This window comes from Rhamphochromis sp. 'chilingali', assembly GCF_963969265.1.
Source record: "Rhamphochromis sp. 'chilingali' genome assembly, chromosome: 21".
NCBI lineage: Eukaryota > Metazoa > Chordata > Actinopteri > Cichliformes > Cichlidae > Rhamphochromis > Rhamphochromis sp. 'chilingali'.
Window position 1 is genome coordinate 12,953,869 of NC_137949.1, and position 16,312 is coordinate 12,970,180.

Consider the following 16,312-nt stretch of genomic DNA (forward strand, 5'->3'; position numbering starts at 1 on the left):
CTGTTAACCTAGAATGCCACCAAAAAGCTGGTGCTGAAGGGAGACAATCTCAAGAGCGATTTGAGACTCAGTATTTGATAACAGAGTGTAAAGTGGGACCCACAAGATATCTGTTTTCCAAGAAGGGAATTTATGCCAAGATATACAGCCATAAACACTGAACAGAGACTTAAAAAGTCACTGAGCTAAAGAGGCATGCAGCTACAGCAAGCTAAATCTCACAGTGATGGGGCTGAAAAGGATTTTTATGTGCAGTAAATTTTATGGCAAAAGGCCAGGATGTATGAGACAGGCAAATTTCTCCTTTTTATGTTTTTAGGTAACACTTTATAATATGGCCCATGACTATTACTATTACTATATTACTATTTTACTGGAAATTTACCAGAAAAACAAACAATATTTCCCAATCTTGCGCTGTTTAATATTCGTTATGTTAATTTGTAAGATTTTTCTACAAGATCAAAGTTCAAAATTTATATCTTTGTTGATGAAAAGGCGTAATGCTAGTAACTGTCATATTCAGACAGTCAAAACCAAAGTTATGATGGATTTGCAGCTTTGTTGATTGGTTGAGAGCTTTCTGTGGACTTCATTATATATGCAAAGTGTGAAATGGATTTTCTTGTCATTAAACTGCAGCGTACTATGTCTGGCCCTTGATGTGATTCTCATTTCCCAGTGTGGCCCTTAGTCAAACCAAGTTCGACACTCTGGGTTTAAGGCAGTATGTAAAACCGCTGCGTCTGTTTCCAAACCTCAACACCATTACAAACACCACTGATCAAACATGTAGTCTGTTTAAAATCCCACAACTCCCACACTGGCTTTCATCAGCACTGCCACATGACTGTCTGCGTAACTGCACGAGAGGCTCGGGCCAAAGCAAAGACAGGTATCTTTCCATTACGGCACTCTGCTCTCATTCATTATCCTCATCTGAAAGGTGCATCTTGCTATTGATTTCTCCCACCTGCCAAAAGCTTGGTGAACAGCTGCTCAATTGGACAGCCACATTACTCATCCTGGACACTTAGCAGATATCAATAATCAGCCGTTTCCCTCTTCTCTATTTGGAATAACAAGGCCATACATCAGGCCTAGCAGTCACTAGCTTGCTGCCAAACTGCTCGAGACTCCAAACTCTCTCAGCCCTTATAAGGTGATTCAGTCTCTGGTCGGACAGGGAAGAAGATGAGTCTATAGGTTGGGACGTTAGAAAGACACCCATCATTGAGAGCTCTTGTTTGTGTCCAGCTCTAAATGCTGAGATATTCAGCTCGTTAAGTTTTATTTCTCCCCATAGGCGAGCCATTACGGCCCTGAAACACCCTCTTGTTACACTCTGACACAGCAAATTCAGAAACACCCGTGCAAATGACACGCTCGTCAATCAAGCTGAAGAAAGTGTCCTTGGCCAACCTTGAGTGTGTCTGTGTTAGTGCAGTGATGTGTGAGGGGGGTACACACAGGTGCGTAGTGAGTCTTTGTATTGAGCTGGATCCGAGCAGGACCCTCTGAAGATTTGAGGCGTTTAATGATAGCACTGGGACCGAGATAAAGCCAGTCAAAGCGCTTTGCTGCCAGTCATTAATTACTCCGGATCACGCTGACCTTGACGAGACCAGGGTCACACAGCCCATTACGAGGAGCGACTCGCCTCCACCCAGGCAACTTTCCCATGACACCCCCATAAATCTCCCTAAAAGAATCCCAGAGAGCATAAACCCAGGCTCCGCTGCACTGAAGACGCTTCTGTCTGCTAAACATAACTCGGCAACTGGTGTCAGTCAGCTTGATTTCCTTTCTCTGCCCACTCTCACACAACTGCATCATAAAAGTATTATGGTTTTGGTTACTTTTAAATTCAGGGAGATAATCTGACACCATGGAATGTTTCAGGAATGAGTCCCTTCGGGGCAAATTCTTAAGCGCATGAAAGAGGAGCCGCTCCACCATTAGCCAGAGTGACATCCATCATCAAATAGCCTTAGCAGTTCAACTGACCCTGAGGGTGCTATAAGCAAAAAATCAGCGCACAATGCACGGCGATCAAATCCACCCCTGCTGTTTGATCATCTCCTTGTGACATGTGCTTATCGCTGCAGGCATCTAGAGGCCAAAATCCAACCGTGACATCAATAAAGAGCTGACAATCTCATCAAATTATGAGCTTTTTTCTATCTTTTTTCTATCTTTATCTCACTCTCCGTAGGTATACGTATATAAAGGTGTCAATCATTTTTATTATGTTCAAGCAGATTATATTTCTGACAGTCCCGAGTGATGCCCGATTTGCTTATATGTTGGGTTACGCAGCGCCTGATCAAATGGTGCAGTTGGTGCCCTTGGCCCAAATACCACACCTGCTGTCACCCCTGTCTCTCCTGATGCTAAGAGCTTTATTGTGGACAGACGCTCAGGGTCTTCTAAATGCTTAACCATTGATCTCCACTCCCAGCTCATCACTGACCAATAATAACCTAGTTAGCAAGCCCCAGAGGGACATCACACAAAGACAGGATCTCCCTTTGGGGGAGTCAAATGCTCTTTTCTTCCCTCTGCTGTTGTTGAAGCAGGTGTCTTTCATATTGTGCTTGTCATAAGGAGATATACTTACACCATTTTGTTTTTTATGGATGGTATCTCAGCCTCTGACAGTGACCGAATGTATGAGAGAATAATATGGGCAGTAACAGTAAATCTTACTCAGCCTTTCACTCATTTTCCAATGATACCCAAACTTAAATAATGACCCACTGCACCTACTCTCTTACCTCACTACACTTTCCTCCCTGTCCCCTCTTTCAACCAATCAATCCCCGATCAATCACGCGCAATCGCTGTCACAGGACGAGCAAAGAGTTACAGGCTAACCATTCTGTCAGACAGTTAATGCAGACTCAACTGGGCAGTTTGGTCAAGCTAGCACAGATCAATGCTACCTGCCTCAGCAGGCCACTGCAGATGAGATCAGCACGCACAGCCAGGCGGCTCTAGATTAATTCACGAGTCGAGGGGGAAGATGTCTGCTGGTATAGCAGGAGCTAATGCAACTGGGTTTCCAGTCTGATGATAGAGCTGTGAAGGCTGGCTTGAGGTCAAAGCAAAAAGGCAGGGTGAGATTTTGACAAGTGGCAGCCGTTGTCTTTGTAGCCTCGGAGTCGTTAATCTAATTAGGAGAGGGAGCCGTACACTGTTACATCCTTCAAGCTCGAGACTTCTAACCTCATTTACACAACTCACATCTGAGGTCTTAAGAGCAATCGCTCAAACCTACAGATAGACCAGACATTTAAACTGGTTTTAATGTAATCCTCTTCAGCTCCATATTTCTATTCTTGGACTCCATTAGACGTTGTTCTCTGGCTTACACTGAGCCTTGGTGCACCTTTTCAGTTCATTCAGTCTGTTTTAGAAGCTGGCACACTGAAGCAGCCATTAGAACAACATCAAACTGTAGGAGGTGTATGTTCAGATCTTAGCTGGCAGAAGCTTCCTATGTTTGATTTCAGAAGCACATAACATAAAAGGCATCATCACTCTAGTTTCTGTTTGAGTGGAATAATTCAAACGCACATGTACGTACCAGGAAAAAGTCATATGCTCAGAATAAACTAAGACCGAAATGTGAATAACCCAGACTCAACAATTCACTTCTTCTCCTGAATTATTTAATAACTCACAAGGACTTTCGCGGTTCACAGGGATGTGCTTTTATGTAACCATGTTTTGATAAACTGGACGGGGACAAGAGAGGGAATTGGGGGCAAGAGATAAAGGGGGCGGGTTATAAATAGGTCACTCACAAATACGCCGCAATGATGCTCCATGACAACCCAGCTGCAATGGCAGATGGATAAAATGGAAAAGTGGAGCAAAATGACAACCAAATAATGAACCGTGCCAAAGTGGAACAAGCAAGCAAAAGAGGAGGAAAGCATGCCACCAAGTCACCGTAACTGTACCCACACTTAGATGTCTGCGATGGGTGGGCACACGGGATAGGCACATTTTTACATAATTAATCCTGTTTTTACAAATGTTGGCTTATGAAAGTTAACAGTGGTAATAATCCTCAATTGGCAAACCTCCTCTTATGGGTTAAGAGCGTAGTTGATTGTGATTAAACGGCGAATGAGGAGTCAACAACAGAAGTGAGCTCCTTTTATTTTAAGAGGTGCAAAGTCAATGAATCCGACCACACGCGGCTCATTAAAGCACAATGGCCCAGGGTCGACTCTAGACATTTATTTATTTTTGCTGCAGGCCTTTTTCTGCACTCTGCCATCTCTACCATTCCTGCTGTGTGTGTGTGTGTGTGTGTGTGTGTGTGTGTGTGTGTGTGTGTGTGTGTGTGTGTGTGTGTGTGTGTGTGTGTGTGTGTGTGTGTGTGGTAAGAAGGGTGGGGTATATTGTTAGAAGTGGGCAGCACGATTTGACTTTTTGCCCCTGTGAGTGTGGCCATAGTTGAACCTGCAGTAACAACAGCTACACATACACACACACACACACACACAGACACACACACACTTGGCAAACCTGCAGAAAAACATAGCAGACTCGGTATTACAGTTTTTGTGGGGACATTGATGAGCTTGATGTTTTACGGCTTCCACACGGATTAATAAAGAGCCATTTGCAAATAACGATCACTATTAATTTTCCAGTTAGTTTGACATGGTATTAGTCTATGACAGAGAGAACAACAACATGACCTCAGTGACATTAAGCTCATTATGTCTAGACAGAACTAAACGCCGCTGAACATCCTATTCTTCTCTGGATGAGATTAGTGTTGCATGGAGATGCGAGGAGGGGCGTGTCTGCCATCTTTTATTTCAAAATGATGATATCTAATGTCTGAGTCATGCGTAGAGGCTGAGGGGGAAACCCTCAAAGTTCTTTCTTCATCTCTTTTCTCTCTCTTCTCTTGGGCTCCCCTCCCCCCAGCCCACGCCGGGCAGCCCGCTGAGGCACAGCGGGCTGCCAGGTCATACTTAACACTAACCACAGCTTCTCCACAAACCTCCTCTCTCACCATCCCCCACCCGATTCTTAAATCTGCATTACAATGAAGATGGTAGAGAGGAAAGGAGGAGGTGGGGGTGGTTTGAGCAGCCGACGAAGAGAAAAAAAACTGATGGTGGGCTCAGAGAGAGTGATGATCTCACAGATTGGTCGAAAAAAAGCCCCACATAGCGGTTAACCCAAAACTGAGCTAATGAGTGTATCTGTGTGTGTGTGTTGGGTGTCTAGCAGTTGGGGGTAGATTCATTTGCATGTGGCTGCACGCAAGTGGTTGTTGTCATATATATTTCTTTGTGTGCAGCAAACAAATTGCACTTGTGCTGTCAGCTATTCCTGAGCAGCAGGGAAGATGTCCGTTTGATTTTGTATCAAAAGCAGCCCTTTTTTATGATATGCACGAAAGCTGTCACATAATATAGCTTATCATGTTTTATTTATCCACTTTCAGCAGTGTGTCAGCATGTCTATGCTTGTGCTCATGGGATTTCTGAGTGTCATAGGTCAGTTGACATTTTGCAGTTTTGACAGGAGGAGGTGTGGATTTGACTTTTCAAAAGCTTCATCGAGCTGCCTTCTGCCTGTTTTACACTGACAGCTTTTCTGAGACACACAAGGGCCATTACAGGAATAAAAAAACACAATAGCCCAATTTTTTAACATCTAACGCACAAGCCTAGACATCACAGGCTTGTGCCATGTAATGCCTATACTGCAAAAGATGACATGTAATGCTGTCAAAGCTTTAATACATAATAATTTTGCATGCCTGTCACTAGAACTTCATTCATTCTAAATTGTTTAGTGTTTAAAGTGATAAATTGTTGTTAGTAGGTGAGACCTTCTAATAAGATCCGCACTGTGACATTTATAGAGCAGGGTGTTTATTCACACTTGAGGCTGACACATTAAATGGTTGTCAGCTCAGCTGAAATGGTTTTCATGTCTGAACTTTATTTCCTATTTTCATGCTGATTACTGCTTGAAAAGGGGTTTCAACTTTCCAAGAAAGCCCACTTTTAAGTATGTAAGTCGCTGATACAGGGTAAATATAAATGTTGCTGAAGTCGTAACAAAAGCTCAGATTGTATTAAAATAATTGCAAGAAAGCCAAAGGAGACATGAGTATGGTACTGGGTCCGACTTGGGCACTAAAACAATGATTAGATTATGTGACAAACAAGCCATAATCAGTCACAGAAGTGCTGATTATGCACATATCCACAGCATCAAATAGGGCCGCTGGCATGGATAATTTATCCAAAAGGAGTTGTTTGGAGTGTGTGACGTGATGCACTGGATTATGGCATAAATTAAAGTGATCAGCCACTCCGAGTGCAACCCACATCACAAAAGATCACGGGGGAAAAAGCCAAAAGAAAAACATCAACTAAGACCCAAAGGCTGTCTCAAAAAGTCTGGAAAGGTTCTCATGACCATCCGTCCAAGCTCCTTATGGGGACTTCATGTAGCTGACACACGGTTAGCTGGTGTATTATCTGCTACACAGTGATAAGCTACAGGTCTATGGTTAGGCTAATATAAACATATTAACACAGGGACAGTAATGCAGGATGAGGGTTAAACTGCTCTCAGCTAACATCCATGGTAAAGACAAACACCATCATATGGAAAGAATAAAACAATGAAGATGGAAGAAACTATTATGTCCCTGCATTGTTTGGGTTACTTCAGATCCCAAACGTAAAGAAATCTTTTGAAAGTTTTAAACAGCATATACATGTATCTTTACAAGAATGATCACTGAGTAGTTTTTGGAGAGGTGCTTTTGTCTAATCAGTTCAGAATCAGGAGTTATACAAACACAGCATTTACCAATATACTCTAAAATATAACGCTAGCGTGCTCATATGTTCAAGTTTGCAGTGATAGCCCTGCTAAGATTTATTTCTTATCACAACACAGTAGCATACAAACTAACAAATTTTAGCCCTCCAAGAGATTGCAGACCTGTCCAGAGTGAACCCTGCTGCTCGCCCTATGACAGCTGGGATAGGTCCCAGCCCACCTGGATGGATGGATCCGGTTAAGTTGACTGCAAGGATTTAACGGTAAATCATCCAGGTGTTGGTGTCAATGTCAATTGTTTTTCTTTTGGCTTTTTTGTCAATGTCAATGACATTCGGCATCGTAATGAATAAACAGTTAACTCTGCGCCTCCTGAGCAGTTTAAGCAACTACCAATAAGAGCTCATACTGATTGACACATGACAGGGAGGCAAAAACACCAGAGGGTAAACTAGGCAACCCGAGCCTGGATTATTCGCAATGCACATGCTTCCTTTGTGGACATCTCTTTGAAGTTAGCCAGCTTCAGCATAAATGTGAATATCTGCAATCTTATAAACCAAACCGTATTCTTTATGGTGTATCAATTGTACGTCCTGCTTTTGTAAATTACTTACTAATAAAAAATTAATTACAGACTCTGAAATGATCAACCTGGTCTGTTTAGGCTGATTTTCCTTTTGTCTCTGAAGCTTGGACGAGGAGAACAATCGAACCATAATGTGGGAGGGATGAAGAGGCAGAGCGGAGGAGGAAGAGCAGGTTGTGATAATGATGAATGAGATGATGGCACACTGACCTAGTAATGCAGCAGCTTCATTGCCAGTGGGGGTAAGCTGCCCTACTACTACTGTACGCCCCTGTCTGATACACACAGCCATTTTTCCCTCTGCCTCACTCATCAAGCCTTTCTGCTCTCCTTAACCTCTCACCCTTTCCTCTTACTTGTCCTACCATCTGTTTTATCTCTCGCTCCCGTCGTACCTGCCCTGCATGTTATGACAACAGACAGAAACAAGGCACCGTTGGTGGAATTTGCCAAGAACTGTTCAAGCCTCGAGATCAGAGACAAACACAGGGAGACAATGAACAGGAGTCAACAAAGACAGAAAGAATTTATGATGAGGAAAACCAAAATAAAGCCTGGTGGGGAGGGTAGATGTTAAAAGGGAACCACGCTTAATTTCCCTGTAGTCACAGAGAGGCTGAGAGTCTTGCCTGCTTAAATTGTGGGAGTCATCTCAGATAAGCAAACCTCGGCAAAATGATAAGGCAAACAAACAAACAGAACGCCAAGGCCTTCCCTTCTCCTGCCTTTCCACTGAACTGTGTACCTTTGTAACATCGGCCAGAAATGTTGATAGAAGCAGCAGTTGCCATGGTAACTGACTCTGGCCCCCTGTCTGCACGCATACAGAAATGTAGGGTGGATTGGGAAGGGGGGGGAGTTTGTCGCGTCATGTCTGCCACCTTAGGCAGGGAGGTGTGTGTGTGTGTGTGTGTGTGTGTGTGTGTGTGTGTGTGTGTGTGTGTGTGTGTGTGTGTGTCTGAAGGGAAATCTACAGTAAACACATCCACTGTTTCTTTCCCTCCATTTTTAGAGCTTGTGTTGTTTTCCAGGCTCCCCCTGCGATGTGAACGACTGTTTTATCAATGAGGCGAGTCAAACATGCAAGCCTGGCTCAGCACTGGACATCCCTCCTGCATCCCTTCCTCCTCCTCCGTCTCCTCTGAGAGCCACTGCCAGACCCTGCACAAGCCCCTGGCCAAGATGGCTGCCATGTGCAGCTTTGTGGTTGCCTGCTGGTGAGGGCCTTTTTGCAGTCAATAAGCTAGTTGATCGAAATAATTAGCATTACAATGGGCTTTCTTTTAAGTCGACACGCTCGTATTCATGGCAGTGAAGAGGGCTGTGCACCTGATTGTCCTTGTAATTAGGTGCTTGGCAATGCAAATGCTGTGTTTAGGAGAGACATAAAATCGCATTTACAACTCGGCGTATAAACAAAGCCGCTTGGACGCCACTTTTGAGCAAAATTCAGTGTTGCATTAGCATTTTCGATGCTTTAAATAATATTATTTTCTACTCTGAAAGGTGCTGTACGATTGCATCAGTTATTTAGGTACTCGAGCTCTCAGCTGTGAGACAAACGTGAAGTAAAACCAAAGGAAAGCACACAGGAAACAGCCTGCACTCTTGTTTTTGTGATTTTGTATGCATGGATTGCTGACAAGCTGAGGAACCTTGGGAAATTACATATTCATCATGCTGATCTGCTCAAGTAATCTGTTCAAGGTGACTGTCATAAAGATAACTTTTTCTCCTCCCAGAAGCAAAAGGAACTCCAGAGACGTGTTTCTGATGCTGCTCCCTCGCTCCAGTCCTCCTCTCTCTCTTTTATTTTTTTTATCCCTCTCTCTTTCTAATTGTAATGCACAGTTGGCTTGCAGGGAGCGAGAGAGACAATGGGGGCTTTTTGGTGAGAACTCATCCCATGTCAGGGGATGAAAAATGGCCAGCAGCACAAACAGGGGCATTGACCGGCTCATTGGGGGGGGGGGCACCACATTAAACGTGACAGAAATAAGCAGACAGGTCAAGACCAGGGATATTTCTTCAGCCACATTCTCGTTTTTCTCAAGGAAATCAGGACTTGTTATCATCACAGTGTGCATCCTACAAGTGTGCATGTGTGCTCTGCATAGTTAATAAATAGTAAGGCTTCCATGTCAGTGCCTTGGCTTTTTTTGTGCTTATTGCACTCTTAACGGCACCATTTTTCATTTTTAAATGGGTGGTTGGGGAAGGCCATTGCACCTCATTACCTGTGGGAGTTGTGTCTCTTTTCCGTTTGCTGAGAATGAGATGAGACGATTGATTCCACATTCAAACCTGCGAACCAATATAGAGTGACGAGCACTTTAAAAAGTGGGGAAACAGCCAGCGCAGCTCTCTTCACCCTGAAAACACTCCAATGTCACTTTTAAATTTGCCTAATAATTTATGTCCTGTTTTACCTCTGCACAAGTGGTTTCATAAGGACCCACATCCTTAAACTCTCATCATGCAACCGCAGCTATTGTTTCTTTTTTTTGTGAGCAGGGACCTTTACCTTTGGACAAAGGTATAGATGTAGGCTAAGCAAAGCCTTAAGTGCTAAGGGGGCAATGAGGCCAAGTAGGTGTAAAAGAAAGCATGCAGAGGATTTTAGAGGGAGAAAACTATTTCTTTTAAAGCTGAACCCTGGTGTTATAAGACCCACTAACACTGAGTCTTTTCAAAGCAATAATGCTCATGTTTGGTTCCTGACTAGGAACCAAAATATTACACCTACTCTCAAGAACCTTTAGTGATTTCAGCCGTTTTGTGTGGGTTCTTCTTTCTCATTGCCAAGGCTTTCTCTGGCAATCAATTACACTCCTAGTACAGCTCTAAGATGTCACTTTGCAGTCTTTGAAAAGCCTCCCAGTCAGTACAGAGCGCCTTATAATCTTATGTCACTTTTAAAACTGCCGATCAACAGTCTGCTTCCTGTTTTTCACCTGCACATGCATGTCCAGTGTACATCTACATACAAGTAGAAAGATCCCTGTATTAACGTAATATTAAACTTTTGTATACACTTTCTTCTAATACCCAGGTCATAGTGGTTTGTCATGTGATACCAAAAAGAGGAGGGCCAGAGTGACATGCAAAGTCTGCTGGGAAACGCTTCAAGGGATCAGAAAACCACCTCAGCATTGGATTGAAACACAAGTTGGTATGTGATTATATTTCTGTTTAACAAACAACACTGAAAGCATTCAACCTCTATTAAATACGGCTTTGTTTTATTTTCCTGTAACAGTTTGCAATTACACAATCTTATTAGCTACAGAAATGCAGAAAAAACATTCAGATATTGGATATTGATTCTATAAATAGTGAACAGGATTACATTGTGTACTACATACTAAGTAAGAGTAACGTCTCATACTTGGAAATAAAATACTCATTAAGGGGCATGCGCCCTCTATAAGAGAAAAGAAGGTTAAATATATGTTAATTAAAATAATCATTACAATAATGGGAGTAGCTGTAACAATAGTTGTTGCTTCCACTGCTGATAAGACACTGTTATCAAGCTGATGTAGGCAAGACTGCGAGGGGGTGTGAGAGCAGGAGGCCCAAAGGGGCAATTAACCTGCCTTTATACCCCCGCCCCACCATCTTTGAAAGTTTACAGATCAAAGTATCCCCAAAGTTTAAAGCATTCCTGTGTACTCAGAAAACCCACTTGCAAAAATCAGGCCAGAAGAATCTGGAAATTTGAGGTTTGTTTGAGTTTTTTCAAATTAAAGTTGACCTTTAAGTTTGTCACCCAGTAAAACACTTTTTTTCTCCAGCCAGTGACTTTTTGACCTTCACTGCTTTTGAAATAAATCTGGGCTGACCTCGCCCCGCTAAGCTGCCTGACAGGGACTTGTTTGGATATCGTTCCTGTGCCGAGGACTCAGGGCCTCTTCCCAGTGTCTTTCTCATTTTTAATATTCTTACCTAAGAAATTTCTTATTGTTAATATAATTTTTACTCCCTTTGGTTCCAAATGCTTGATGCCAGACTGAACATAATTCCCACAGCACCACCTCACGGGTACACCTATCCTAGTGTTCCATATCAGAGCACTGAAAGGAACCACACAACCATAATTGAGCCATGAATCCACTGAAAGGTGAGACCGGGGGGGTTAAAAACATCATGTGTTTCTCTTTCTTGACTCAGTTTGGGAGAATGTATGGAGGTCGGTCAGGAGGGGTGGGGAGGTGTAGATGTTGAACCCCTCGGAGTGTGTTCCACTCTGGGAAGCTTGGCCCGCAAATGGCTGGGGATCATTCTCTGGGTGGTGTATGCATGCCTTGCATACCACAGCTGTGACATGTGTGTGTGTTTGTGTGGAGGGGGGTTGTTCTAGTGGGTGAACAGGGGGAACGAGACGGACCCACGTAGGGATGCTCTAAAAGAAGGAGGAAATCATAAATTGCACTTAATGAAGCAGGAGAAGGGGGCTCGGCGCCGTGTTTTTGTTAACGTGGGGTCACATGAGGGATAAATGATGGGAAAGGAAATTTGACAATTAGGTTTAAAAGGAAGAAGCTGGTATACAAAAGCATGTATGCAGGATATAGAAGCTTTCCACTGGCTTTCATAACTCTTAAAACACATGACCCCTGACCTCTCGGAGAAAAAAAAACGCAGTGTCACTGCAGCGACCGTGGGATGCACGGTTCTAGCCAACGAGACCTCATTAATAGCCGACAGTCTGATTCACTGTCTCGGTGTCTGTGTTGGTGACAAAGCAGCCCCAGTGTCATCTCAAAGTCTCTTCTGAGTGCGCTGCGTGTTATGTAACAGGTTTTCTCTTGGAAAGCCGGGCCCTGTCACTCAAATTCCAGAGGAGGCCATTAAAATTCCTCGCTTCTCATTGATGTGCTGTTGTTCTGTGATCATCGAGTTCTGCGGAGGGCCTCTTTGAGATAAAGGATGTTGCCGGGAGGCTGAACAGCAGATTAACGTGGGACACCTCAGAGAGCTGGAAGTCCTAGGTTTGGAATAATCGAACTTTTTTAGAGGGATTCAAAATGTTTATCCATAACTAATGGCTTACTACTTCAACCATTCAGCTACTACTCTATTTACCAGATATTCAGTATGCTAGTGAACACAACTGCTTCAACTCCATATTTCTATCCTTAACTGACAACATCCACTGTTAGTCCACGTCTGCATTTTAGCTACAACTGTAACGACTCATCACCGCTACAGATGAAAAGGAACAGTTTTACTTGCTTGTGATGGAATAAAATGACTGAAATGCAGTGTGTTTACATGTTCGTGCTTATATGTTTACTCGTTTCTTCTTTCATCTAACTGTTAAAGCTGAATCTGTTTTTCATGTGTTTTGTCTTAAGACATATTTTATGTTCATTTTTCATCTTCAGGCACACAAACACTGATAAAAAATACTTTTAGTGTTGACCTTTATGCTACCTCTATTTTTTCTCACAGTTTATTGAATGGTTATGATTTACTGATCACGTCTTAGACATTATTTATTTGAGGAGAATATAATTTTCTATCCAATGGGTGTCATATATTAGAGTTTTTAATCAAAACAAGAGACACGTGCACATTTAGGTTTTCATTTCAAATAAAAGATAAAACGTCTTCTTTAAAATGCTTTGATGCACTTCTTTAAACTCCTTTATGTATAGCAGTGATGCTGTGCATGTACTCAGGACTTTTATTATTTCCACTGCTTGTTCTTACCTTCACTTAACTTTTCTGCTCACCTGTTCGGGTCAGACTTCTAAAACTTGTCTTGTTTTCCTGAACAGATGAATGAATTTTTCAATTTGTGCCAAATTATAAACAATTCACAAGAGAACAAAGTTTAAAATGTGTCCACAATCTTCCAGACATCTGAAGCAGCTGGAAAATAAAGTCTTGCTCATTCTCCAGCTGAGTGGCAGACTGTGGCAGTGACAGCCCGGAGAAGGAGGCCCATCCCCCCGCTGCAGATTGGACAAAGCCCGGCCGCCACGCCCAGGGGAGGGGTCTCCGGTCGATTTTGAGGCGCGGTTGAAATACTCACAGCCGTCTCCCTGACATCCTTTAATTTGAGCTCAGCCTCCGTGGGGTTCACACACGCTTAAGGGGGGGTCTTCTCGTTGACAAACCTTTGTAAGGGAGAAGGAGATCCTGTCGGATTTTCACCTCTGTTTTTTAGGCGGAAAGCTCTCACCTATCCCAGAACTGGATTTTTAAATCTCAAAAACTCGAGGGTTTTCTTTTTCGATTTTATTTTTTGTTCATAAAAACTAAAGGAAAGACAGAAATGGGAGCCCAGTTGTCCAAGGGTGGAGTAGCTGTTGAGGGCAAAGCCGCCGCCGACCCTGCTGCTGCTAAAGCCAACGGCCAGGTGAGTAAAGCGGGCCCGGTGCGCCCGAGCATCAGCGGGGAGCCACATGGCACCCGACGCCCACTGGCGGCATGGGTGCCGCGGTGGGGGGCTGGCGGTCGCTCCTTCGTGTCAGGGTTCGTTCATAGCTGTGGGGGGAAAACACTTAAAACTGAATTTAGCCTAAAATGAGGGCATCGGGAGACCTCCGGCTGGGCAGCCGTCGAGCAGCGCGCAGTTGCCCGCCTGCCTTTGTTAATTCCGCCTGCTGTCCCACTGGGGAGATTTACGCGCACATTTCACCCGAGAGCGTCGGATTTGGGTCCCCGTGTGAGTTTTGAGCGTGTTTTCTGTCATGAGTTGAGCGGATAGTCGCTCTGAGCGTCGAACAAAAGATGTGAGGCGAGCGGTGCAAAGGATGCAAATGCGCTCTGCTGGAGGCGCATTTTGCGGAGTTGCAAACAAAGCGCGTGCAGGCGCCAGTTCTGACCCCATTCCCCCCCCGGCTGTTACCCACACACAGTCTCTCTCTCTCACACACACACACACACACACACACACACACACACACTGTGGAGTGGGTTTCCGCGTAAACTTTGAACAATTTAAATATGTTAGAAGTGAATTGTGCGTTTCGATTAGTGGTGTGTGACTGATCCGGTCAGGATACGCGTTATTACAGAGATGCCCAGATGAACTCATGTGACCCACTTCGAGACATGTAAAAACGTCCCTGTTGCTGCTGTTGGCGAGTGCGTGGACTGATTGTGGCTTTGTCTGAGCTGAAGCTGATGTGAGCTGTCTGCGCTCTTGCGTGGAGCTGGTAGATGTAGGATGAGAGCGCAGAGCAGGTTTCACGGGGATTCCTTTGTTCCCCAACTTGCTGGTAGTGTTGATGTTTTTGATGTAGCACTACTGCCCCCGTGTGCCAGCTCAGAGTAATACAGACAGCTGTTAAATCCCCCCCCCCCCCCCCCCCCCCCCCACCACAGTCAGAGCTGCTCTCCTGAAGAATAACATGGATTAACTGTAGGCATAAATGGGCTAATGTTAATGTGTTTACAGTGCGCTCATCTCATTATGCATAAATAATTCTTCGTTTCCGCAGGCAGTGTGTTTGCGTTGACCCACCTCCAGTGTTTTAATCTATGACTCTTTCTCTCTGCAGGAGAACGGCCATGTCAAAACCAACGGCGATGTTTCAGCCAAACCCGACGGGGAAGCAGCGGCCGCGGATGGAAATGGAACCGCGGAGCCAGCCAAGGAGGGCGAGACCAGCGCCGGAGACGCTATCGAGCCTGCTCCTGCGGCCGAGGGCGAGGCAGCCAAAGCGGAGGGCGAGGCTGCCAAGGAGGTCAAGAAGAAGAAGAAGTTCTCCCTGAAGAACTCCTTCAAGTTCAAGGGCATCTCGCTGAAGAAGAACAAGAAGGGCAGCGAGGAGGGCAAGGAGGAGGCCACCTCCCCTACGACCGAGGACAAGCCCGAGGAGAACGGCCATGCAGCCAAGGAAACCAAAGAGGAGACGCCGGCCACCGAGGCTAAAGAGGGCGAGGCCGCAGAGGCCGCTCCTGCACCCGAGGAAGAGGCCAAGGCCGCCGAGGAGGCCCCACCAACAGAGGCCGCACCCGCCGAGGAGGCCCCTGCCGAGGACACGACACCCGCAGCCTCCGAGGGCGAGGCCAAGGCAGAGTGACTGCACTCCAGCACGGCACCTGAACTGATTTTCCAAGATTAAAGTATATAAAAATATATATGAGAGACTCGTGCCACGCTCATAAAGTTATAAACAAAACTACAAAAGAAGACAAAGGATATATCACGTTTGCTGATTCAACCACCAGTTCACTGCCTTTTATTAGTTCTTCGACAGACGGAAACTCACCGGGCCCTCTCATGATGAAAGCGTTGGCTGGCGTTGCCCCCTCATGGTACACACAGGGACTGGCGTGCGGCGAAGGTAATGGATTGGATGTGGAGCGAATCAGGAATACTGACTTATTTTCCCAATTCATGGAGAAGCATCCTTTTAAACAGCGTGGCAGCCCTATAACATCTTATTTTTCTTTCTCATCTTTTTTTGGGATCTAAAAATTGTCACCGTCGGCGGAGCGGGGCAGACCATCTCCTTCACTCGAAATGACTGATATATGGACACATAAACCTTTCAGATCATCTTATTAATTTTTAGAATTCTACATTCCTATGTTTTACCCCCAAATTTCAAGTATTTTGTCATGTATAGGGAGGAGAACATCAAGGAGGGGAGGTGGAAAAAGATGTCTTTGTTCGTGCATTTTGGTTCTTTTTCTGGCTAAAACCACATTCGAGCTTCTTGAGTGTTGCAGTGTTCACATTTCAGAATTTATGGCGCAGGGGTTGGGATTGTGTACAAAAAAATGTGAGCTTTTTATCTGCAAACTGTCTCTGTAAATATGTTTTGGCCAATATTTTTGGTTCTCTTTATTTTGCTATCGTTTGAAGATGTTAATGGTTTTACTGTAACTTTTAATAAGGGTAAATAAATGTTTGATCCCCTC

The 16,312-nt window shown here is 44.4% G+C and overlaps 1 protein-coding gene across 1 annotated transcript; it reads left to right on the forward strand.

Annotated features, from left to right (window-relative positions):
- The first annotated feature begins 13,489 nt into the window (after positions 1-13,489).
- marcksl1a (MARCKS-like 1a) lies at positions 13,490-16,312 on the forward strand. Its single transcript, XM_080871194.1, has 2 exons — positions 13,490-13,796; positions 14,944-16,312. Exons 1-2 carry the CDS (start codon positions 13,713-13,715, stop codon positions 15,466-15,468), a joined length of 609 nt encoding a protein of 202 aa, XP_080727320.1. The 5' UTR covers positions 13,490-13,712; the 3' UTR covers positions 15,469-16,312.